A 25,433-nucleotide genomic window follows, 5' to 3' on the forward strand; every position below is an offset into this window, starting at 1 on the left:
TGCTAGGCAGATGTCTGACTGGCAGCTGGTGCTGAGAGAAAAGATGAGGACGAGGCATCCCGGAACAATGCAAACTGTCTGCTGTCTAGACAGCTGTATTGCATTTTCATTTTTGCTGAGAGCAAAGGGAGTTTAACCTAACCTAAAGACTCTTGATTAATGTCACACTGCATCATAATGAAGTCAGGTATCTATGTATCTATGGATTTTTTAAATGTTTTTCTCTCTTGAAATTATTCCGTGGTGAAGATACTTCGCATTTCCACTCAGTTTCTTGCTCTCTCTTTTTCCTCTCCCCTTTGACCTGTAAAATGAATGGCACACATTCCTACACTGCCTTCAGGCACCATCTTTGCTGACATCATTCATTCACTTTTCATGTCAATAACATGAGTATGGCCTGGAGCTAATGGAGTCTTAATGGCAAACCACTCATCTAATTTACTATGAGAATGCTTGTTGAGACTTTACAGCTACTGTGGGAGGCGGGGGCTGGCATTCCCTTCTCTGTGCTGCAGGATTTAAATGGTCATAGAGGGTAATTTGTCAAAATGATCACCGATCCGGTGTTAAGTGGGTTAAGCTGTATTATCATGAAGGGGATGGAGCCCAGTGAAGCTTAGATTAAGCAGTGGATATGTGACAGAGATTGCGCTAATGTTCAAATCTTCTTGGATAGAGGAATGTGTATGTGGATATTGCCTCTACCTTGGTCAGGGTCCAGGCCAAACAGGGAGTTTTTGCGCCCAAAGCGGATGCTGAAAGTCCTGCCAGCAGAGGTAGTGCTCTTGGGGTAGGAAACCTGCATCAAGTTGATGTGGCAGTTGGTGGGAACAAAGTCCATGCAGCCCAGCGGGTGGGGGCGAACGCCAGCCTGCCTGAAGGAGGGCCACACCTTGTTCCTCAGCTCCTGGGCAAACTGGGTGAAAAATGAAGAAATGATGGGCATGTATAAAGTTAAAGTAAAAAAATGCAAGCTGCATGACTGAGAGCTCTAATATTTGTAGTGTACAGTTTTAACAAGATCATTTTCGCTGAACATCAAGGCAAAACATGGTCAGTGTAGCAGAAAATATGACAGGGAGATTCAACACATAATGACAAAACAAAGATTAATACTGGAATCTTCAAGTTTATTACAGACTTCCCATTAGCTGAAGAGAGTTCTTGCTGTCTTGAGTAATGGAAAAATACAAATTTAAGGTTAAGGACAAGAGTTTGTGTTTAACCATTCATGTGCTTTCAGTGTTTACAGATTTGGTGCATTTCACCACTGACGTATGACTTAAATTCCAAATGTGAACATATAGAGAAAGCATGTGCCTGGACATCAGTAACACAAGAAAGGTAGTGTTCGACCCACTTTTACATCCCACTGAAAGGCCTCTCTTGGCTGCTCTAAAAGCTTTAAAAAGCATGTGAGCACATTAATGTGTCTGGAAAACAAGAGCTAGTGAGAAACTTATTTACAAGAGGAGAGGTAATGCATCTTTTTTCCTTTTGTATAAATGTGAGGATACTGGTATGAATGATGACTTTAAGTTATCTGACTAACATTTCAATGAACTCTTATTCATTAACAAGTGAATGAAGAACTGTGTTTTCAAAGTCAATATGAATGAGTTGAGGACATTTCTGACAGCGTAAATGTACTATATGTATGCACATGTGTACTGTATGTCCAAGAGAAAGTAGAAGTGTGTCTTAGTACCTGCTCATAGCTGCTGATACGCCGACGGATACTCTCCAGCTTGGTGTCACAGATTTGTCTGAACTCGTACTGAGGCATGGTAACTACTCGGTCGCTCTGGGAGATGAGCTGGCTGCAGTTACGAACAAAGAGGCTGTCATCACCAGAAAATGCCTCTAGGATCTGTAGAGACAAGAAACATTGGTAAGGATGGATCACTCCTACAATAAAAGTTAAGTCAATCACAATCAAGAGTAAAAGAAAGAGCATTCCTAGCACCAGCAACATAAGGCAACTGTGTTTTTCATTTAGCTAAACATTCAGCTTTCCAATACTAACAACTGAAACCACCAGTGATGCCAAAAAAAACCTTCTGCTGCTCTCAGATCCTGTCACAACAATAAAACTTGTGACCCACAAATTAATGTCCAGATTGAGATCTTCCATGATGTTATTTTGGGGGCTGAGAACATGTAAGCCATGTTCACAGTTGTTTTATGAATGTTTATTAAAAGTGACAGTATACAACATGTATGATTTGAGGCCTGATTCCTTAGGTGCATTCCCTCCTCAGTATCAGGTTTTCAACTTGCTTATTAAGATCAAATACATTACAGTTAGCTTGCTAACCAACCCAAAAACATCCATAACTACCTTAGCAGTGAGGCTGAAGCAACTTTTGGGCTCCACTATCTTCTCCAGCACGTGGCTCTTGATCCCGGCAGTGCTGACATATTCATAGACCACACCGTGCTCCAGGTGGACGTTATCTACCGTCAGACTGACCAAAGGCAGCTCATCGGAGAGGGATAGTCTGCCTAGCCGAAAGTCTGTGGATCACAATTTTCAATTTATTATTAAACAAAATCAAAAAGAAATAGGTTTTCAAGAGGTCGAGTTGTGCCTCAAATGTTATTAACACATTCAAGATGCAGAAAACCTCATCAGCCTTGGACAGAAATACAGTGTCTTTATAAATCCCTTCAGTGATGACACATGTAAAGGTATACAGAGTACTACACAGGCGTGTTTACCCTGCCAGCAATGTAGGCAAAACAGGCCACTTATTGTGTATGTTACTAGATGACGTCCTATGAGTGTAGCGTGAGCATATGTAATTTTCAAACAGAGGATTTTCTATATCCAGAGCAAATTGCCAACTGCTGAAACCACTTTTTACTGACACAGTAACTATGACCCAATTCAGAGGTCATCTGAAAATAGCTGTCTAGGTGGAACATAATGTTTTGATGTAGTGTTTTTGGAAACAACAGATGTTTTTGTTTTTTTTGTTGTTTTTTTTAACATCAAGTCTGCAATCAATCTAGAATCACACACAAAGCAGCTACAGTTTATAATATAGGACCCTCCCAAGTAATGGTAATGTTACTCAGTTATGTTTTGCTGACAGATGGCCACAAACAAAACTTGCTGTTTGTAGTTATCAGCATTACATCTGGTATACTTCAAATGCATCATGATTCTGTTTTTAATGATTGAACACTGACTCCTAAAAACTCCTGAATCACAATTTTAACTGAAGAGAACAAGAATGAACATGTGTAACTACAACCAATGATTTCAGAGGATGCAACATCAGGTTTTACCTGTTCCATTGGTGCCGTTCCCTTCCTCATGGTCAGAGCCATTCTCCACTGGATAAGGACTAAAAGGACTCTCCTCCTTCTCACCTGCACCTCTTTCTCTTTGTAGTTCTTCAACATCCTCAAACGCACGGTACACCCACTGACACTGTGGGAAACAGATTAGAAGTCAACAGTCATATTGAGCGTGTTTGCAATGTGCAATAAATTATTATTGGAATTAAAATGAGGAATTGAGTGAGGGAGGAAATGAGCAGAAAAACCAAGATGAAGAGACAGAGAATTTGAAGGAAATACGTTGAAGTATCTCTGCCTTGTAGACATTGTTACTTTTTACCTGACAAGGCAGTCAGGGCTGACTGCACCACTCTGAACTCAGCAGTGCAGTCATCCACATCAACAACATCCTGGTAATTTATCCTGCTGCTAAACGAACCAGCAAACATTTACTGGAATCAGTCCAAAATAAGGCTGCTCAGCTGAGCCTATTCACTGGCTTTGAGCAAAGGGGATTTATCAGAAGAGTAGACCAGGCTAAATAAAACAAAACAGAACACTGTGCTTTATACAGTAAGGAGGACATGCTACTCTGTCTGCAGACTTGTGAAATACTGCCTGATGAGCTGCTGCTGCAGGAATGTCAAAACAACCTGACGTGAGTTTTGCATCTTTGACATTAGCCATGTACGATAGAGTATAAATACTAGTATCCAGTCATGACTGAATTTGTAAAAACAAAGCTAAATCTTCAATTGTTACTTTAATAGAGAATATGAGCCAAACATTGTTGGAAACAGGAACTGCCAAAAAGTCTGTGGAAAAAGTAACATTGTATCAAGTTTGTTGCTGTGGGCTACTTTTTCGCTCTGGGCAGACTGTATTTTGAGCTGAAAAATGTTCAACTCTCTCTACAAGTAGCCTGCAGCGACAGTGACAGCCAGTAATTTATGGTGGAGATTACTAGGCCACCCAGTGTTGAAGCCAAGAGCATTGATGAAAAGAAGAAACTCTTGTTTGGTATCATACAGAGATGAAAATTTAAAGGGGTAAATCTGTTGCACGGTCAGTGAAATCGTTGAAGATTTTAAAACATTCTTTTGCTTTTCAAACACTAAGCTGATGTACCTAACTCTAATGCTAATTATATTTTATGTACCATCTCAAACCAGGAATGTCTGGGTCAGTGGGGTTCTCTGGTCCGTTAGCTCAGTTAAATGTGAATTTAGTGAGCTGTCCCACATCGTTGAAAGATTCAGTAAATTATCTTCCAAAGTTACTACCGATACTAATCAGGCTACTTTGGGGCATTATGTAGTTTTCATTAAAAATAAATCCAGGCACACACATGAGACACATAAGGACTGCAAAACCTCACTGGACACCATGTATAAAGGGGATGTTGTTGGGAAACAATTTTAGTGTCACAAACTGTATTTCTTTGTGTGTTAGTGTTTATTTTCCTGTGCCCCCTGACCATTTGTAGAGGCTCCTGGTGTGTGTTCTGTGCAGTGAAGTGCTCCAGAACCTCTTGGTAGTCACTGTGGTTGACATTGTTGCCGTTGACTTTCAGAATGACCTGGCCGGGTTGAAGACCAGCCCCCGCTGCCTCCCAGCCTGCAATGTGTCAACAGAGGAAAGAGGTACAAAGGTCACAGAACGGTATGAATACAGTAGAACTGTGTACAACACATGCTATTATGAAAACATGAAGTTCAAGTGGGAGAGGGTTAAAAAGTGCTTCACATGTGTCTCCCACATCTGTGGAAAACATTTCTCTGAATTCTAAAATCAAAGTAAACGATTTTTTTTCCGATGGAAATTAAAAAGAAAATCTCCTTTTGGACTCAATTCCCATATCTGTACATAACCTCGCCCCTTTTGTTCCTCCAGGAAAATAGAAAATTACTTGGCTCAGTGCTGAAACCCGCTGTCCCGAGCTACTAATGGCTTTACAGCCTGGAAGTCCAATCAACACCTCCATCATCTTCCTCTCCTTTCTAAAAATACCACGCCTGGCATCACTTCCACCCCAGGACGCCAGCAATTACCTAACTCCGGGGCTACTTGACCCATGCATGGATAGCACACAGGGGGACTGATTTAGGAACAGGAAAAAAAAGAACAAACTTGAGACTCTTAATTCAGATGGAAAAAACTGATCCTCATACAGAGAGCCAGAAATGATACAGGACGCTAGGAAAGAAAGAAAAAAGGAAGAAGAAGGGGAGAGGAATGGGGAGAAGTGAGAGGGAGAGAAAGTGAAGAAGTCCTTCTGCCATAATAAAAAAAAAAAAAAAGTAAAATCATGAGATCACATTCTTTGGCCAACCGGCAGCTCCTCTCCTCAATGTTCTTGTGTGTGTCCTCTCCTGCTCCTGTCTGGTTTAAACATTGGGATTCATCCCTCATCCAACTCATAAATCTCTCATTTTTCTACTTTAAGTCAGTTAAGTCAGTACAAACATCTGGTTGGGAGGTTGTAAGAAGAGAGAGGGAAGAATGAGAAGGGAGAGCAAAAGTATGGATGGGTTTTTTTTTTTTTTACCTTTTGTACTTTTAGCTCTGATCACAGAGCATTGTGTGTGTGCACACACTAGTGTGAGTGTGTCTGTGTTTTAAAAGTAGACTTTGGTCTATTAGGGGTCTGAACCCTGACCGCACGCTGTCTGGATGACAGGTGGCCATAAAAACCTAATAGAGGCTCACTAAAAGCAGAATGTAACAGGTGGTTGGAGGCTAGAGTTACCTCATCTTTCTCTTGAATTTGCCTGGAATTATTTGTCTTTCTGACACTGTAAACATTTTCAAACCCCAACTGACACAGATGCTGCAATAACAAAGGAATAAAAAAGAGAATATCTCGGGTTCTGCTGCATCGATTCTGAACTGTCCATCGTCAGACATATAGAAGTGCAATGATAAGTTGATGGAGCACTCTTTAAGAGAGTACTTACTGTGCTTTTATTCCCCACATGAATTAATAATACTGAAATTCATCCACCACCCCTGAAAAAACACTGTGGTGGTTGAATTGGCTCAGGAGGTCAGTCGAATCTGTCACTCACCTTTCCTGACAGCGTGGACATGAGGAGGGGCGGAGCCACACAGTCTGAAGGACAGGCTGTCTGGGTTGTCAGGGATCTTCACAATCCTGGAAGAGAAAAGACCAGTGAGACCAGTGTACACTGGGTGTGTGTGTGTGTATGTATACATGTGTTTCTGTGTGTGTTCCCTCACTCCTTGGCCTTGGTGGCAACCAGCAGCCGCAGGGAGCGTCGTATACAGAAGGCCTGGCTGATCATGGTTTCCACCTCGGAGAAAGGCCTTAAGAACAGCAGGTCCTCGTTGATGGTGAAGATCTTCCTGCCCACCTGCAGACCAGCCATCTGGATGGACAGACGGACAGACAGAACACAGAACGCTGTTATTTTTAGGCTGCACCTTGTTTCAGCTCCATCTAAAGCCCCCATCCTCTTTTTCAGGTGGGGACCACATTCACTTCATGCATTACCACCCATGTGTCACAGTCAGACCTGAACTGTGTGAAACATCAGACTACAGTTTCATTCAAGTTTTTACCTGACTTGTGTGTATTACTCATAATCAAATCCCTGATGAGTATATGAGCTTCCAAGGAACACAACAGAAACAAACCAAAACAAGAGAGAGAAAATCAGTGTGTTCTGCTCAGTGTTTTCAAAGCCTGTTCAGTCCTGATATTTATTTTCCAGCATATGAATATGCTATTTGCGGATGGAGTGCATCAAGATTGGCTACTACATATGACAAAGCTGCATGATATTTGCACCTGAGTCTCCTGCCTACTGCCTGCACACACTTCCAAACTGAAGGGTTACTTTCAGTTTCCACAGTTGAATACAGAGGTGCGCTTTATTTACATTTCTCTCCCACTCTTTCTAATGCAGCTATGTTTCTGTTCACAACCCTTGGTGGTTTGAGTTATCAGATCTTGCCTCTTTCCTAAATGTAATCTGATCAGTCACAGTGCATGTAAGCATGCTGAAATACAGTAACATGCCCACAGAGTATCAAACATGTGCACAGTCAGATATCTAAAACCCCTTTTTAAACCCCTTTTTTCAAACGAGAGACACACAGCACCACAGCCTGCTGCACGTCACTGAATGCAGTCATCTTGCACATCTTCAGTCACGTTGTGAGAATAATGCTGCCTCTGTATGTTCGCTGTGTGAGTCCAGTGTCCTGGGCACAGATCCGGTGGGGTGGCCTTGGCTGAGCCGGGCCCCGACTCTGGATAAGGGCCCAGAATGGATGTAGGAACGACTGGGAGGAGTCACTGCCATCTGAATGTGGAAGGATGTATGTATGTGTGTGTGTGTGTGTGTGTGTGTGTGTGTGATTATACAGCATGGGTGCTGGTCTGCACGTGACTTTCTATAATGGTATCATATAGTGAAAGAGCCCAGTGTGTGAGCGAGTGTCTTTTGGCCCTTTTCAGAGCCCCATGGGAATCAGCTGAGCTTCATTCACTGTGCTGGCACACAGGCTGCGTCACAACTAGCAATCCTGTTATTGTGGCGAAAGGGGGACATGGGGGATGAATAACAGAGTAAGAGGGAAAGAGAGAAATGGATAAAAAAAAGTGCAAGAGGGAGCAAAAGAGTGAGGGTTTACTGTGGTGGAAGTAGGCAAAGAAGAAAAAGAAAGATTATCAAGGGAAGAGCAATGTGGGGAAAAAATGCAATGAGTAAAATAACAGAAAGCAATGTCTGAGGCACACAAGAGAAATGAGGGTAAAATGAAATGGTGGGGAGAAAGACAGTTAAGCTCAAGATGCTGATGAAAAGGTTTTCCATTTCTGGAGTGTAGAAAAGGAAGATTTCACAAACAACCAGGGCATCAATGCAGAAGATTTCTGCAGTGTGATTATGCTGGAGAGATCATATAAACAGGCTTTGGTTGCTGTGCCAGAAGCATGTCACCTATCTAACCAGAGTGTGGATGAGATGAAATCACAGAAAAAGAAAGAAAAATAAACTTGCATTAGACCTGGCATTATGGTAACACTGTGTGATTTTTTGTGTGATGAAGAAGTCTGTGACTGCTGACACAGCAGCCACAGATGTGACAAATGCCAATTTCACTGCCTGTTCCTGTATACTAAATAATCATATATATATATTATAATGTATAAAAATACTACAACACGTGTCATTTAAAAGAAACTCAATAATCACGTCATAGCCTCTTTATATACATTCCATGGTCACAGCCTTATCTGAATTTTAAATTGGACTGAGTGAGTCAAATGATGCTTGTGCGAGTGTGTGTGTGTGTGTGTGTGTGTGTGTTTTATGTAGGTGATGTGAGTAAGCATGTCTAATGGCTCTACAGCCAATCAGAATGAAGTCTTTCCAAAGGCAACGGAGGCAGACTGACAGCAGACGTCCAAACAGTAGACAGCCATTACCCACTGGAACTAATGCCCCGGGCGGGAAGTGTGTGTGTGTGTGTGTGTGTGTGTGTGTGTGTGTGTGTGTTGACCATTACCTCAGCATGTGAGCCCCTGGTGACAGATTTCACCACAATGGCCTTGTTTTTCTCCTCAATCTCAAAGCCATAGTCTTCCTCCTCAGGGTGAATCTAGCACAGGGAAAATCACCTAATTACTGGCACATTTACACTGGTGAGTGATTGTCAGGCTTGAAAATATTGAGTAGGCAAGTGGCAAAATAATTGTCATGATACACACATCCTTACTTCATTTTCATTTTATCTGGCTCACTATGCTCTGCTGGTATTTTGCCTGCCCTGGTAATATCACATACGTAGAAGGTAATTTGTTAGTATTTGCTGCAATTATTTGATTTCTTCTGAGGAACTAATGAAGTTATGTGTTACAAAGGTGACATATGCCACTTTTTCTGTGTGGTCCTACATACATACCATCTACACATCAGAAAACTCATTTGCAATTTGTGATTTTCATCACATGTCAGGTGTCTTGCATCTGATAATGTTCTCTGCTTCTCATACTGTATTCCCCCAGTGGGGCGAGGCTTAGTTAAATGCTGTCATCACCAAACACATTAGCAGGCTTCCATTAGGTAAGCTGCTGGGGCCATCTTCCTGCTGCACAGCCCTGATAAGATGTGGATCTCTGCTGTTACATTAGAGGAGATGGCTGCAGTAAATAAAGAGTTCCTGCACTTCACTTCAGAAAAAGCCATGAGGAAGGATTAGTTCTGCTAATCAAGGAAAAAAGCCTTTTCCACTTCTTGTGGAGAGCCAGATAGCGCCTCCAAAGAGAATGCCTGTGGTGCTTCTAGGTTTCCCTAAAGATAATAGACTTAATTCAACTGTTGACTCTCTGTTTAAGCCCCTGGAAGATACTGCCCCAGAACAGTGCACCCTGACCTTATTTTATGTGTCAAATAAATATATGTCACTGATATTTTTGTTTTAATAATGAAGATGCTATATGCTACTATGACCTACTGCACAAATTATAAAGACAAAATGACATTCTGGCCATGTTGGTGCTTTCACTGCAGAAAACTTAATCACAACAGAAGTCTCTGTTCATCCCATGATCATGTGCATGTAACAATCTGGTAGGATTGAAATGATGTGTGAATGTTTTTCAGTGCAATTAAATTTTAGAAACTTTAGTCCAGTGTGCAGACATTCTTCATGTTGTCATTTACCGAATCTGCCATCTTGTACCTTGCCTAAATATAGAATGGGACTGTGCACACAACTATCATACCACATGTGTGTTACATCCATCAGTGGTTTGTTGGTGTGTTTCATGTCTCATCATGCATGGAACTTTCTTTAAAAATTACTCAGAACATTTTAGAAACTTCAGGAATGTTCCCACAAAAAGGTCTAATTACAGCAGATGCTTTAACCAGTAAAAAGATGTGTTGTACATATAGACCTACAAATCTGTAAGACTTCACAAAAACTCATTTCCTGTTCATAATCTCACAAATTATGACCCAACATGGCCAGTAGGACAGTTTTTATCCAACTGTATTAGTTTTAAGGCTTTTTACCAAATTCAATATTTATTGTAGACAACATCGCACTTCTGGTTTTTGTGGCATTTGGGGGTTTCTCATCTTCACTCAGCGCTCCCAGCATCTGCTGTCTCATGTCAAATGTCAATGTATCACCAAGGTTAAAAGGGACGAAGGAATATACATAATCATGCAGCAGAAGAGAGCATTTATGAAAGGGAATTTTCATTTTAATTAGGCTCTGTGTTTTTAGATAAGGGAACTAGACAGCCTTTTAGCTAAAAAAGGACAGAGATCCAAGACTGGAGTGAAATGAAAGGTCATAAGTCCTGACTGACACGCCATTTTAAATGCTTCAGATTAAAGCAGAACAAACAGGGAACAATCAGGGGGGAAAAATCCACACTGAGTTCACTAACCACTAACTAGATCCTGTTTCACGGCTGTGCACTAAAATGAAATGTTCCTATAATAACAACTACAACTAATAATCTCCTGTCACCTCTCATAGTTTTATTTGTTGACAGTAGCACAACAGGGACTTCATCCCTGCCAATATATTTGATTATATTTCCACAGGACAACACTCATTAAGATGCACAGTGATCAGAGTAAATTCAGGTCTTCATTGTCATCAAAGCAGCCTCTACTCCCAGGAGGGGGTGGGGTGGGGGGTCGGGTGGGTTTCTGTGTGTATAGTGATGCTAATTACATCTACCTGTGGAGATAACAATGAGGAACACATATGAACACCCACACACACCTCTAAACAAACTGGAGTGGAGGATATAGTAGATGCCATTATGTCAGTTCAGTTCGCTAGACAATAGACTCCTGTTGTATCATTACTGTGCACATGCATGGAGTACATTGTTTTACATGCGTGCACAGGTTTCTGAATGAAAGGCAGACGTATATCCAGACAAACATGGACAATTTTGGGAAAAGCAGCTTTTTTTCTCTATTGTGTGCATCCATCCACATTAAGCTACTGTTTCCCATCCTTTGCCATATTTAGTGTTCCTGATTCAGCGCATTTGCATTCCCCTTATTACTGTTACTATAAACTATAATGTGAGTCTGGCACTTTGGACAGAATTTGACGATCACTATCTGTGTATCCATCTACAGCATGTATGTGAGAGAATGTGGAGATATGAGTGAGTGCACTGGTCCAGCTCACCACCAGAGACTTGGCCAAGATGTTTTCAATGAGTTTGAAGTCATTGCGCTGGAGCTGCTTGCTCTTAGCGCTGGTTCCCTCAGTCTCCTCATCAGCATAGAAACGGAAGAACTGGGACTCATCTTTGAACTCGCTCTTTTCCAAGACTGAAGTGGAAAGAAAACAACATGTAAACAGAATGGCCACAGAGCAGCACTTATCATCATACACATCCACAATCCAAAGTTTTCTGCTAAATTGACAGACCCTGGACCTTCTAAATGTCAAGTGTGTTACATGATGGCACAAGCACTGTGTGCAGGTCATTTGTAACTTCAAAGACCTGTGAAGATACACATCTGCTGGAGCAGAATCAAAAGAAGCTGCCACTTAATGTGTGGACATCTTCACACAAACAAGCAAACGGTTAATTAGCTCATTAGCTAATGATGCTAGCAGAAACATCTGGAGCCGAACGACATCTGGATTGCAGCCAGCACAGGCCAGGGCTAGGGAAGACTCTCCGGAGAACACAAGAAACAGTCTGTTGTGTGTGTCTGAGTGTGTTTGTAAATCCCACTGTTGGGCTGAGCCTCACTCCAACACATGGGGCACTTCAAACAGGTGAGGAGCACATTATGGATGCTTCTACGGTCACAGCATTTTTGGAGTGTGAACAAAAACACACTACAATAACCTTTTCTACTGTGTCTATGACAATGAGTTAGCCACTGAAATCAGTGTGTGAGCATTTATTCTCAGCGGTTTTCTTTAGTGAAAGAGATCCTGCCAATCCCACCTTAATTTTGTTCCTCTCTTTGTTTTACTGAAATAGAGGAGAGAATAAACACACTGCTCTTTCACAATGATTTTCCATTCATGATGGCTGGGAGCCTTCATCGGAGTCAAGTTGAAGCATGAGCATTGGATACAACTGGAACAGGTGCAAATATACAAGTATGCCTAAAAGGGCAAGACATGCACTATTATACTGTATGTGCTTTAACAGCTGGCTTTGATGTGGGCTCGCCTCAGCTTTTTGATGTTCAAATTTGCATTGTATTCAACAGAATCAAGAAAATATCCATCTCATTTGTGTCATGGAGGAGCTGCCAACCAATCCAACCAAGGTTATTTCCTAACCTTCAAAGCTTGTGTGTGTGTAGGTTCATGACTCTGTAAGGCCAGTGTAAAATTGGAACTTGTATATGCAACACCGAGAACCAAAGGTGCCCAGCTGTTCAGAGATTTGGAGAGCATCTGGCACCCTCAGATGAACAAAAGTGTGATTACACGCATACGCCACACCCACCCACACTGGCCTGACATCAACTCAAACGTGAGTTATTTCCTCTGAGTCACAGAGGCTGTGGCCATACAATGCCTCAATACCACCTATTCAGCTGGAGGGTGTGCTGCTCCGGAAACTCAGTCATACTCTAATAACATGCAGAAATTAAAGCACACAGTTACGGTTTAAATGCTAAGAACAGCTGACAGTATTCAGTCAACAGTGTTAAGACTCGTTCTCTTGGACATGTATTCACAGGAACAAGGATGCACCTGACAGGATTTTTAATTAGAACAAATATTATGAAATATGAGACACTGATGTAAGTGTTTGTGTGAAAATGAAACAAATACATCTTTAACTATCCTAGTGAGTGAAAAACAACTTAAACAAAAGGTTTCTGCCTGATCTAGGGACTTACTAATAAGTCCATTAACTACTTACTAGCATTTAATGGCACTGATTACCAAACACTCACACACACAGGAAGACCACTATTTTATTTTATTTTATTTTTATTTTTATTGTATTGATTTATAAAAGTGTTAATGCTGTTAATGAATATTAAGTACTTTTAAATTGTGGAGGAAATGTATTGCTTGTCTGGTGCCTGAAGGGTAAAGTGCAACAGGTGTTCACAACAGACATGTAGATGAATGATGTAAGCAGGTAAGGACAGACGAAAGGCACATTAACTGTGTCATCTGTTAACAGTGATCTTCCCACCAGCAAGGAGCCCGACAGAAAAAGAAGAGGAGTTCAAGAGGAACCAGGTGAAGAGCAGCAGATGTGCTGACTAAGGACTAAAGAGAGTGACTTGAGGAGAGGTGAGGTGTACAGACAGGCAGGGAGGAGGGAGGTTGTGACCCTGAAGAAGGGCAGAGAAGAGGGAGAGATAAAAGAAAACAGGTGACACCTTCAAACAGATGGTAGTGGGAGGTAGGTGTATGCGTGAGTGCCAATGAGGCGAGGGAAAAGTAAAGAGAAAGCCACTTTTTGACTGCTGAGGAGTGGCAGCATGTGTTTAAATGAAAGCAAAGTGTAAATGTTTGACAGTATTTACAGAAGAGATTTGGAGGCTTTTAATCTTTTACAATTCAAGGTTTAAATCATGTACATTTCAACCTTGATACGGTGGACAGTCTGACTTATCACCTGTACTTTCTGCAGACACGTCAATAAGAAGTGTCACAACCCAATCTAATGTGTAATGATTGTAAAGTGTCTCCAGATTCTTTAAGGAGGATGCAATTTCTTCCAATCCAAAATTACCTTTCTATACATTTGTCCAGTTAGAGAATGTTTAACAGTGACTACCTTCATCTTAGATTTCAGTTGCCTTGCATACTTCCTCCTCTGCTGCATCCGGCAGCATCAACTGGTACTTCCTCAGTAGTCTAACATTAACTACTTCTTTTAAGTGGTTCTCACTTTACACATAACTTGGCCAATGAAGATGACCAATTCAGCTTTAGGCCTTAGTAGTCACGGTTCAGTGAACTGACCCAGACAGCTGTGTAGCAAAGCCAAACAGCTCTGGTTAGGGTACACTGCTAATGCTGTTTACATTCAACATACTGGGCCTAAACCAAAGCCACTCCACTACAATGTGGTCAGTGAGGTTACCAAGACTTGGCTGGATTGGGTATGCTAATTTATGATGCCCCTTTTTCAGCCTATGAAGGCATGATAGAGGGGAGGCTAATATTAAATTTTTGTGGGTAGAGAGAAAGACTGACTGGGGGGCAAGTGAAGGAAAAAACACATGATACGTTAATCGAGCAGTACAGTAAAGAGAATAAAGGGGCGAGAGGGAGTGAATGAACAAGTCGCAAAACAACAGCATTAATGCAATTTAAACCACAGTATTTGCAGAAGCACACTGTAAATAATTAGAGACAGACAAAAGTGCAACTGAGCTCCTTTTAACTGAGGAAGAGTGTCATCATACTAAAATGAAATAAAAATCCTCAGCTCATCTTGTGTGTGTGTGTGTTTATCCATCCTTCATGTATGCATGTGTGAAAGAGAATCTAACTGACCGTGGTGCATGAAGCCATTGTTGCAGAGCCCCACACCCAGCGTCACAGCATCCTCTCGGGTCGAGCAGTCTCCCTGGGAAACCAAATCAATGACGCACACAGACGGTCAGTTACAATGCCTGTTTACACCTTCTCATACACAGCAGAAAATAGCACCGCTGGTCTGAGTTCTGTAATCTGTAATTTGGTGATTTGTGAGCCAACACGTGTTAATAAATATGAGTCAAATAAAGGCAATGAAAGATTAAGAGACTGATTCAATATGTTCAAATCTAATAAATAGACAGGCTTCCCATTAATGGAACCTTAAAAAAGGAAGAGAGAGCAGCTAAAAATATGTTAATGTTATCTTTTTAATAAACCACACCTTGACTATGATAAGTGAAAAAGTACGATTTTTAAACTCAAATAATTTTAGATCTGTAATTATTCATTACTCAATGGCACATTGCACTATCACCACTTTAGCTGTCAGTTTCAGCAGCTGTATCTTTCCAAAATTTTAGAAACTGTGAAAAACAGGGTTCTGCATTCTGTTATTTTTGGACTCAAATTTGTAAAAGTGCCTTGGCTGTGCTCTTGAATGTCACTGACAGGTGACAAATGTCCAAAATATTTCTTTCACAAAATAATGTGAAATACCTACAGTTTGCATGTAAGAATAATCTGATACATTTTTGAGTGGGTAGCTTCATTTGCATTGGATTGAAACAGCCAAAGTGCACCTAAGCAAAAGACAATAAGATAAGATAAGATAAGATAAGATAAGATAAGATAAGATAAGATAAGATAATCCTTTATTAGTCCCACAATGGGGAAATTTACATCGTTGTAGGAGCATAAAGATAAAAAATAACATAAAAACACTGATTTTACCTGTGACAGCAGCCAGTCCACCAGTTTGCTGGCAGGCACCACAGATTTAAAGGTTTTTAGATGGTGGTCCCTGTCCCTAAAGGAGCAAAAAATAAATAAATAAATAAAGGTTTTTACAAAATGTGCTTTTGCATTACAATACAGAGAAAAACCACAGCTCACAGTCAGCATCTTTGTATGTGACTGTTTAATAGATAACAAAACCTCTTTGTGGTTAACAACATCAACAACCATTTGTTATGTTGCATTTCTTGTGTAACAGAAAAAAAGAGAACATTGTCGTCTCTACTCAGAGTCACAGTCAAAGACATCATCCATATTATTATTCTTATGTTGTAGGTGCAGTGCTGTGGTTGTGTAGTTTTCTAAATCCTGCCAGAACAACAATGCTTTACATTCACTGTCCTTTTTATTTCTGACCCTTTGAGATTACACAAATATCCACGATAGATCAGTGTGTTCGACATGTAAACATGTGAAACAGGAAACGCTACAGAGGATGTGTGGTTGGTTGTGTGACTCATTGGGCGTATCACATCCGATAGAAATGAACAGTATCTTCTATTTGCTTTAACATCTGATTGTTGTGAGTAAGCCACGGGCTGTATCTGGACCACCCATACTGTAAACAGCCACACTCAGAACAAAGACCAAATACAAAACCTGTTCAGCGCAGATGTGAACAAGCAGTGCACTGATTGATGCTACATAAAACTGCTTAAAACAACATGAAAAGTGAGCTACTTCCAGACATCATTTGCTGATCAGTTATCTTATGTATCAGAGACAGCATCATCGTCTCTAGAACAATACATCTGTTTCCCAAGATAGATTTTATTTGGTTAATCTCTTTTATCAATGTTATTCTTCTTATTCACTGCATTTTAATGTTATGAAACCGACAGGCGCTGTGTCACTCAACAAAGTTTAATAAAACAGAGGCGCAGTTTATGATTATTTATGATTCATAAAATACAGTACATCCATCACTCAAACATTATAATTAATGGTTGCTACTTACAATGCCAATTTAGTGATGGATTAAAAAAGCCAGGCCACATTACATAATAACTGGCTGGCAGGCAGAGGGATTGCCTTTGTATGTTAATAGGATTTGTCCCCAGACCAAAAGCTCTTTGTTTGCACCGATGGCAACCCCGGGCACTTCAATCAGCAGCTGAGCGATGGGACAGATAGAGACATGGAGGGGGGAAGAGTATGAAGGAAGGGGCCTCGGTGGAGAGAGAATGTGTTGCGTGTGTGTTTGAGGGGTTGTCAGAGGGATATCATGCGTTTTCCACTTCAGCAGACCAATTCTGGTTTCAGGATTACAATATAGATTACCTCTAGGTAAAGATGACACCAATTTAACCCTTAGTGTTTTTGGGTGAAGAAATTATGATTACACAAACTGGTTTAGAAGAACAATTAAGGACTGATGGAGTGCAATGTTTGAACATTAACACATAGGGGGTCAAACATTCAGGGGATGATGTGTGCGTATGTGTGTGTATATATATTCTATACTGTAGTGTTTATCTTTCTGAGTATGTGTACTGCGTATGTAAGCAAGAAAGTGACAGTGTGTATACTCGTGTGTCTGAAGGAGGGAAAGAGCTTGGAGGAGAAATAAAAAGTGACTGATGAGGTTAAAAAATGTCTGCAGTCACTCTCCGAATTTAAAAATCAACTAACATATATTTAACTAACCCACTACACTGTGAAGATAAAGAGACAAGTGCTAACAATCAGTGAGTCCTCTTAATCTTTTAAGAGCCATCTCAGATACACCTCCAGTCATAAAAATCTGTCATCTTGAAACACATGAACCTACAGCAGCTCAAACATGGTTCTGTGTCCAAGTTGGAAAGGAAAGAGGTCTGAGGGCTGTCATTCCTGGCAGGGCTACTGTTTGTTCAGTCATTACAGAAAAGGTGACGTGGGCCGAATGCGAACCCTTCATGAATATGCATTCATGCACCTGGAGAGCACGAGCATTAGCATATGGGGTGAGAAGGGGGAAAGGAGGAGGAGAGAGAGGAGAGAAGGGCAGGTACTTACTTGATGACAGGCGTGTGGAGGCTGTGAAGGCGGCAGTACAGCCTGATGCCCTGAAAGAGAAGAAAAACCCAGCCACTGAGTCATAGAGTGCACACACCTTGAGTAAACAAGTACAAGCATGGCTCCAGGACAAGAGATTTCACTACTGACTGTACAAAGAGATACCCTCAGGATATCTTTTTAGTATAGAAATTTCAAAACAACAGTCTCTAAATGAGGTCTGAGAACAAATGGAGGCCTACATAACCACCTTCAATTATTTTTAACCTTTATGTAATTTTTTTTCGTATTCAGTCTTCATAGAGGGGGGATTAGTGCCCCAAGGGATTGTATTTGAATATTTGCATAAACCATTAGACACCAGTCAACAAGGTTTTTGCTTATATGAACTTACAAAAAATGTATGTGTTGAATAAATGCATCAGGTAGCCAGTTTTTTGGCTGCTTTTCTGTTATAAAACTAAGTACTGAAGTGTAGAAATGACATGATGATAAAACTGTAACTATCTAGTGAAAATTAGCATGACGAACCAAATCTTTCTTTTTTTCTTTTAATATTATATCATTGAATAATTCTACATTACAATTTGCTGAGCAATTTACAACTTATTATACATCACATATATGCAATATCCAACGCAGATGCTCACCGTGTCTCTCTTTTTACTGTCTCTTTTTATCTCTGTTATATTTTTCCTTCTAATTAGAGTCAATCCAATGAATATTTACAGCTCAAACAAATGACCATTTTCTGTGCTACCTCTTTATTTGTACATTTCTTATCAAACCGCAGTGAGGATATCCAGAAGCAGGATTATAGTTACCTTAGACATTATGTCCTCCATCTCACTGCGGGCCTTGTAGGTGCCATCGTCATAGCGAAAGCGGTACAACACCTGCTCATTCTTGAACTGGTGCTTGTCTGACACTGAAATGTCACCAGAAGAAGAAAATGTCACCTCAGCTGGGCTCCAGTTTGAATGTTGGGTGATTCATGGTTAATAATCCCTCACTCCTCCCTCTGACTGTGGAAAATTGTGCCTTTTACATCCTTCCTCTGAGTCTTATCTTAAAAAAATGTGTTTTTAGATTCAGATAGAAAAGACTGATATGAACATGTTCCTACCAACGGTCTCATGTAAATGGTAGCATGTCTATAACATCCACAATAAGTGCCAGAGCTCACTGGTATCACTAGTATGTATTCAGACATCAGTGACTGAAGAGCTGTAGCCAGAGATTGTCTGCAATCAGTTTTGTTTTCATCTCTCTTGTTCTGACAAGTTTAAGCATGTGTCAGTGAAGCTCAGTTGAGAATGTCTTATGGTTCAGCCAAAAAGATTTCTGAATAAACACACGCAGACGCAGTATAAATTACTCAATATCTGGTGTCAGAGTTGAATCATACTTGTACTGAGTCCACCTTCCAAAGAAATTTTGCAAAGTGAGGGGTTGCCATTAATCTGTCTGCAAACATGCAAATTTCATATTGTTTGGAGTATAATGACGCTTTAGGTTTTTAATGTATTCTGCTGCCAACAGTTTTATGCATTTAAGCTGCTGAGGGTATTGGGGTAAGGCCAGAAAAGATGCAAGAGGCAAACTTTTGGGCGAAACGCTGCAGTTGAAAATTCATGTTTATGTTGGGTAAGCCATGATATTCAAATATTTAACATAGCAGATAGCTGCCAATTCTCATAAAAATCTCCCAACCAGCATTAATGCATCCAAAACAAGTTCTTACTTATAATCAATCCAACAAGGAAAATGGAAAATGACTAATACACACACAAACAGATGCCTGCTGGAGAATCTAATAGTGAAATCTGCCAAACAGAGGCAGTTTGGTTCCACCACAACAAGTTGGCATGGGCTCAAACAAGCTGCTGGTTTTCTCAGTCTAGACTTAAAATGCCCTCATAAAACCAAAAGAATGCACCACAAAATCAGCCACTGTAAAGTGTCAAATGCGGAATTTAAAGTACATGAGAATGACAGATGAATTATTATGAGAGTGAGGGAGACGTCCAAACTACAAACGTTCAAGTATCAACTGGTGTGTTTTAGTGGCTCAAACATGAACTGCTGTTTGGATAAAGCTTGCTTTTTGTACTATAAAATGCACGTAGAAAACTGTCAACTACAGCTCAGCGGCGGTAAATGGACAGCTTCAATTTGCTGCTCTGTCACATCACCTCTCCGTGTCTAACTGGTGACACCTACACTTTGCCTGCAGGGCATAAGCCTCTCCAGTTTGCCCACAAAGCCTCATTGCTATCCCACAGAGCCCTGCATGTCATCATTGTATCTCTCTGTGGTTGTGGGATACTGTGAGGGAGGATTTCAGGGGATTTTCCACAGGTATTAAGGAATATGAACGTTGGGTCTCAGCAAATTTCCCTGGGAAGGTCGTGGGTATAAATCGTGACTGTGGTTTGCACTTGCTAAGTACAAGAGCCCCCTTCAGCAACACTCTGGACAACTGTGTTCATACATTATTTATATCGGTCTGTGTGTGTGTGTTTGTCTTCCATTAGTAAATGCATAATGCAGGTTAGTGAACCTGTGAATGTCCCTCCAGACAAAATCAGAGAGGGGGAAATAATGTGAGACACATTTCAAAAATTATCATTAAAGGACAATGTCTTTGAGATCATGGTCATTTCTACCTAATACATAAAATCTAATTCATTCATACATTAATATTATGAGTCAGTGAGTCAAACAGTTATAGAAGGAGTCATTAAACAACAAGCCAAGAAACACAGAATGAGATGACAAAACTAAGCTAAAACATCATATATAAAAAGAATAACAAAATGTGAGCAAAAACTATAAAGGAATAGAAGATGACAGAGATTTAATGAACAGAGATAAAACAGAAATGAAGGGTTTCATTTTGTCTCACCGTGGTGTATGATGCCATTTTCCAGTAAGGCTTGTCCCAGGTTGACCCCTTCATCGGGTTTACTGATCTCTCCACTCTCTATCAGCCATGACACAAACTCACTGAGGAGACAAGACAACGAAGATATGATGAGACATGGTTTCTTAAAGTGGTAATCTGTTCACTGTTTTTGAAACTATCTCCCATCTTTGGAAAAGGGCTCCTCGCTGTGCTATGTCTGCACTGAAGTTCATGGCAATCACCTGACAGACATGGAGTGTGAGTGCCAGTATGGTTTTTCTTGGATTTTTGTTGATAAGGTTGACATTTCTGAATGTGTCCCTGTTTTTTTTCATACTCTCATATTAAGACACAATTTCTTCATGCTAAGAACTCAGATCATAACACAATCTTTTAACAGGTAACACCTCACTTGTTCCAAAGAAAATAAGCTCAACATGTAGAACATCAAAAACAAAACAAAAATCTTATGCCAATCAAATATTTTTTGCCTCCTATGTATAAAACCTATCAACAACATATAATAGGAAATAAGGAAAAATCATGTCATGTATGTGCTTCAAATTACAGGTGACAAAAGCCTGATAAAGCAGGAACAATGATGTTTGCCAAAAAATGAGGTTATGTTGTAGACTGTGAACAAGAAATCATTATCAGTACTTTTACTAAATGAAACATAAAGCTGAGCTGTTTTTTTTTTTCATTTCAATGTATTAGTCAAATGGTAGCCCATCTATAACTACAGTATATCTGTATCAATGAGGTTCAGTTGTGCAGAGGTTTTTCTGGATTCAGTTTTTGGTAAGTTGTCAAAACACTGATGCACATGTCACCACTGAGGAAATACAACAATACAAGGTAGTTGCTTTAGCAAGTCAGCAGCCAAGGCAATAAATCCTGCACACATGCCTGTATGCAAGCTCCAGTTTCTCTCTGCTGCCAACAGAAGTCGATGCTGTTTTCTGTTCAAATTTGTTGAACTCCTTTAGCAAAGACAAATCATGGGGAGAATTTCCTCAAGTATTAACTCTAAGAAACAACTAATGTAAAGAAGAACAGGAGTGCAGCTAATGATTGAGTAAATGATTTTAAACCAGGTGCTCTGTTTGCATATGACAACCACTGTGAAACATAACTGACTGCTACACACATACAGTGCAGTTAGTTAGCAGAGCTAATATGGGAACGCTATTTTTTCACCAGACTATTACCAACTGCAGCAGCTTGTTTGCTTGTACTGGATTTCAATGATGTATGCAATGCATACAGTGTTTACATGTACCATATGTCTTTGCTGTATGTCCTGTTACTGTCAGTTGGCCCATGTGACACAGCCAGTGAAATATATCCATTCTGAAGCTGAGCTAGCCTATATGTTCACGTCCGACAGCCTTGCGCAATGCAACATTTGCACTGTGGTGAGGATCTCTGAGCACAAGGCTGTTTACTCTGTCAGTGTGAAGGGTAAAATGGTTACAGTTTTAATGAACTACTTTGACCACAGGGACAAACACTGCATATTCTGCAAATATGTTGAGTTTGCCCTTTTCTCTTTCGCTACAAAATATCCCTCAGACCTACTTTGATACATGGCTCAACCATCCAAATTTAAGCCCTTCAGCTCAGCTCATGTCTTTTCACACTCAGTGCGCGGTGAACAAATGTTTGAAGGAGAAAATTACATTCTCCCCTTCTTCGTCTTTCATGCTGCTGAGTAAAATCACTTCCCCAGATAATGGAGAATGACTTGGAGTGTGTGTGTATGTGTGTGTATGTTCATGAATTCTGAGACTGAACATGCCAGCATGGGAATAATTTTGAGCATGTGTGTGAGAAATCAGTCCTTCTGTGTGGATTTGCTTTCAGGCAGTCATGCAACTGTGTGAGTGTTATGTGTCTGATCACTTGTCATTCATAAATGTCAAGCATGCAAGGTGTGTAATGCGTGTATATAAATTCAACCAACATTCATGTGACTGCAGTGTGTGTATGATTCTGCAGAATGGCAGACACTTTGAGCCATCTGCCACTAGTTGTTTTTGCTGGCCTGAAGCACAAAATGAATATTTTATCACAATTAATAAAGAGATTTCCTTGTGACCTACCAGGTGCATGCTATAACCTGTATGTGCTATATGTGTTTGTGTGGAGGGAGGTCAGTCCCAAAGGTTTCTTTATTCTCTTTATTCTCTGACTCCAGAGAATGTGTTTTCATGCCTTCATTACTAGTGCACTGTATACATGTTTACTGTCTCTCAGTGTATTCATGTTAAAGCTGGTGCAGTTAATTGACACTGACGGGGTACTGGAGTAAATTTGAGGGGATGTTGGGTGTGTGTGTGACTGTGGGTGTTATATAAGATCCAGGTTAATTTTGGAGCAGAGCTGTTATGGAAATGAATATGATGAGCAGGAATAGTGTTTGTGTGCGTGTGTGTGTGTGTGTGTGTGTGTGTGTGTGTGTGTGTGTGTGTGTGTACAAGGCAGAGGGAAAGAGATAAATGGACACTGAGACAGAGAACCTTCAGCCACACACAGGAGACAAGGTTAATGGATTTGTGGGAATATCAGCTAATGAGCTTCTGCACATTTGTGTGGCTGAAAAGATTTCAGTCAATTTAGCTAAGAACTTACAGCCCTTTAAAAATGGACAACATACTTATCTTTATCGTACAGTGTTTTTGTAGTAAGTAAAGAAAAATCAACATACTTCAGTACGAGTTTTAGTGTACAAACAGAAAATGATGCAAACGTACATCAAAGTGCAAGTTTAAAATGCCACTGCCACTTAAATTTTACCAAGACAAAACAAAATGTTTTTTTCAAACATCTTCCTGAAGCCATTTGTTGCAGCTCCATTTCCTTTGTGTATTCCATCGTGAGACGATAGTGTGTAACAACAGCACAAAAAGTATTCACAGTGACTTTTTAGTACTATGTTTTGTCACGTTTAAACCTTGAAAACACTACATGCTCAAAACCTGCTGAGAATATCACATGGCACAGAGGCAGAGCAAAAGTAAAATCTATTCTCCCACAGAGGCCAAGAAAGTGCTCAGAACCAAAAGCTAGTGGAACAGAAGCTAATCCAGATATTGAGCAGAACGATTTGTCTTGGAGTCAGAAGCCGAATCCTAATTTCATCTCCGCCTAAATTGAGTCCTTCTATTAGCACAGAAAGGTGGGGATAAAACAACACAAATAATTAGGATTACTTTAAATACCATAATAATGCAAGGCAAGCACTGCCACAGCTAAAAAAGTGGCAATTATCTAATAAGAAAATGTAAAGCATGTTAACACCTTCCATCTTCCAATGTAGACATCAGACAAATGATGGAATTATGCTATCAAGACAGCAGCATGTTATCAAACCGGCAGTCAGTGGCTCTGTTTAATGCAATGAGCACTTGAACTATGCCTGACGCTAATTTCATCAGTGGGACAGATGCCGAGCTAATGCAGGTTGCGCTCATCTGCAGGAAATGACTGAGTGATAAAGTGAGGAAAGTGGGCGATAGTAGAAAGCAAAAAACAGAGTGAGTGAAAGAGGCAGACTGATGCAACATGAATGAGGCAAAGGAGGGAGTCAGTGACATGTTGGCAAACACTGGAATTTGAACCATCTGCTACTGTCCTGGCACTGACTCTGAACTCTGACCTAGAGGGGGATGAGGGTAGGTTAAATATTACATCCCTATGAGGACAGCCATAATGAACTGTTCTTAATACAATAAGCTCTGACAGGGAAGACAAGTTCTTAATGCTGAGTCAGACACACAAGGCAGAATATATTTCCTGGAACATCTGAGGATCCAGACTATCTAACAAAGTACATCGGACACAGAGAGGAAAACACCCAGACAAGGATGGAACATGTCTCCTAGACACACCATTACATTTCTGAAGAACTCAATTAAATTCACCTCTTGGCTGTGGCTGATGTGATTGTAGTCAATGTACTGTTATTGTCTACTACATTTACGTGTAGGAAAAAAACTATTTCATATGGGAGATGTATTTAATGATATGTAATACACTAGCAGTGCTGTACTGTACACATTAATGACTGCTCCTTGGTTTCTTTTTACGACACCAGTCATCACTCTCCGTCGTATTCTTGCCTAGTTTTATTTTTTGTTTCCCCAAGGTAGTGCCGGCAAAGAATTTTAATTGCTACTCAGGATCTCACAAATGCTGGTGGGTATGTACAACAACTGAGAGAAACTTAAGCAAATCTCTCATTGTCTATTCATTGCACTGAAGCATCGAGGGGACAGGAAGGGAAATGGCTTGTTGCACAGCTTTAGTTACAAGTCCTCTGCTAATGAAAGTCTGGGTGTGTGTGTGAGTGTGTGCCTGATGATATGAGTGTGTGGGGAGAAACTCGTCCCCTTCTATAACCCGTGAGAGGAGACCATGAGGGGGGCTCATTACAGGCAGGAGGATGCAGGGATAAAACAGTTTAGGCATTTTGCCAGGACTTGGGGGGACTGGATACCAGCTCTTTTGAAAGCCTGCTGATCTTATGTAACACAGATTTGTAAAGATCCCCTTGTGAACGGCACAGTATTGCAGTCACATTCTTGGAACCTGAGGACAGGCACTGAGGAAGCAAAGAAACTCACTTTCCCATGAAGCACTTGGGCACAATGCTGAGCTTCCTGCGTCTGTCCTTAATCAGGTGCCGGCTCTTGGTCATCATCATGTGGTAGAGCTTCTCCCCTTTCTCTGCAATCATCACATAGGCATCCCGCTCCATTCCCAGTTTGAGACCTGCAAACAAAAGAGA

At 40.6% G+C, this 25,433-nt stretch overlaps 1 protein-coding gene across 1 annotated transcript in view; it reads right to left on the reverse strand.

Annotated features, from left to right (window-relative positions):
- Positions 1-25,433, reverse strand: part of prex1 (phosphatidylinositol-3,4,5-trisphosphate-dependent Rac exchange factor 1) — a 79,127-nt gene that overhangs the window by 16,932 nt on the left and 36,762 nt on the right. Inside the window, 15 exon segments of the mRNA XM_051071050.1 lie at positions 709-919; positions 1,712-1,873; positions 2,345-2,520; positions 3,298-3,442; positions 4,769-4,908; positions 6,360-6,445; positions 6,532-6,680; positions 8,827-8,919; positions 11,485-11,630; positions 14,797-14,869; positions 15,673-15,748; positions 17,734-17,783; positions 18,558-18,661; positions 20,642-20,742; positions 25,270-25,417. Coding sequence (XP_050927007.1) covers positions 709-919; positions 1,712-1,873; positions 2,345-2,520; positions 3,298-3,442; positions 4,769-4,908; positions 6,360-6,445; positions 6,532-6,680; positions 8,827-8,919; positions 11,485-11,630; positions 14,797-14,869; positions 15,673-15,748; positions 17,734-17,783; positions 18,558-18,661; positions 20,642-20,742; positions 25,270-25,417 — 1,860 coding nt within the window.

The sequence above is a fragment of the Lates calcarifer genome, linkage group LG6 (genome assembly GCF_001640805.2).
Source record: "Lates calcarifer isolate ASB-BC8 linkage group LG6, TLL_Latcal_v3, whole genome shotgun sequence".
NCBI lineage: Eukaryota > Metazoa > Chordata > Actinopteri > Centropomidae > Lates > Lates calcarifer.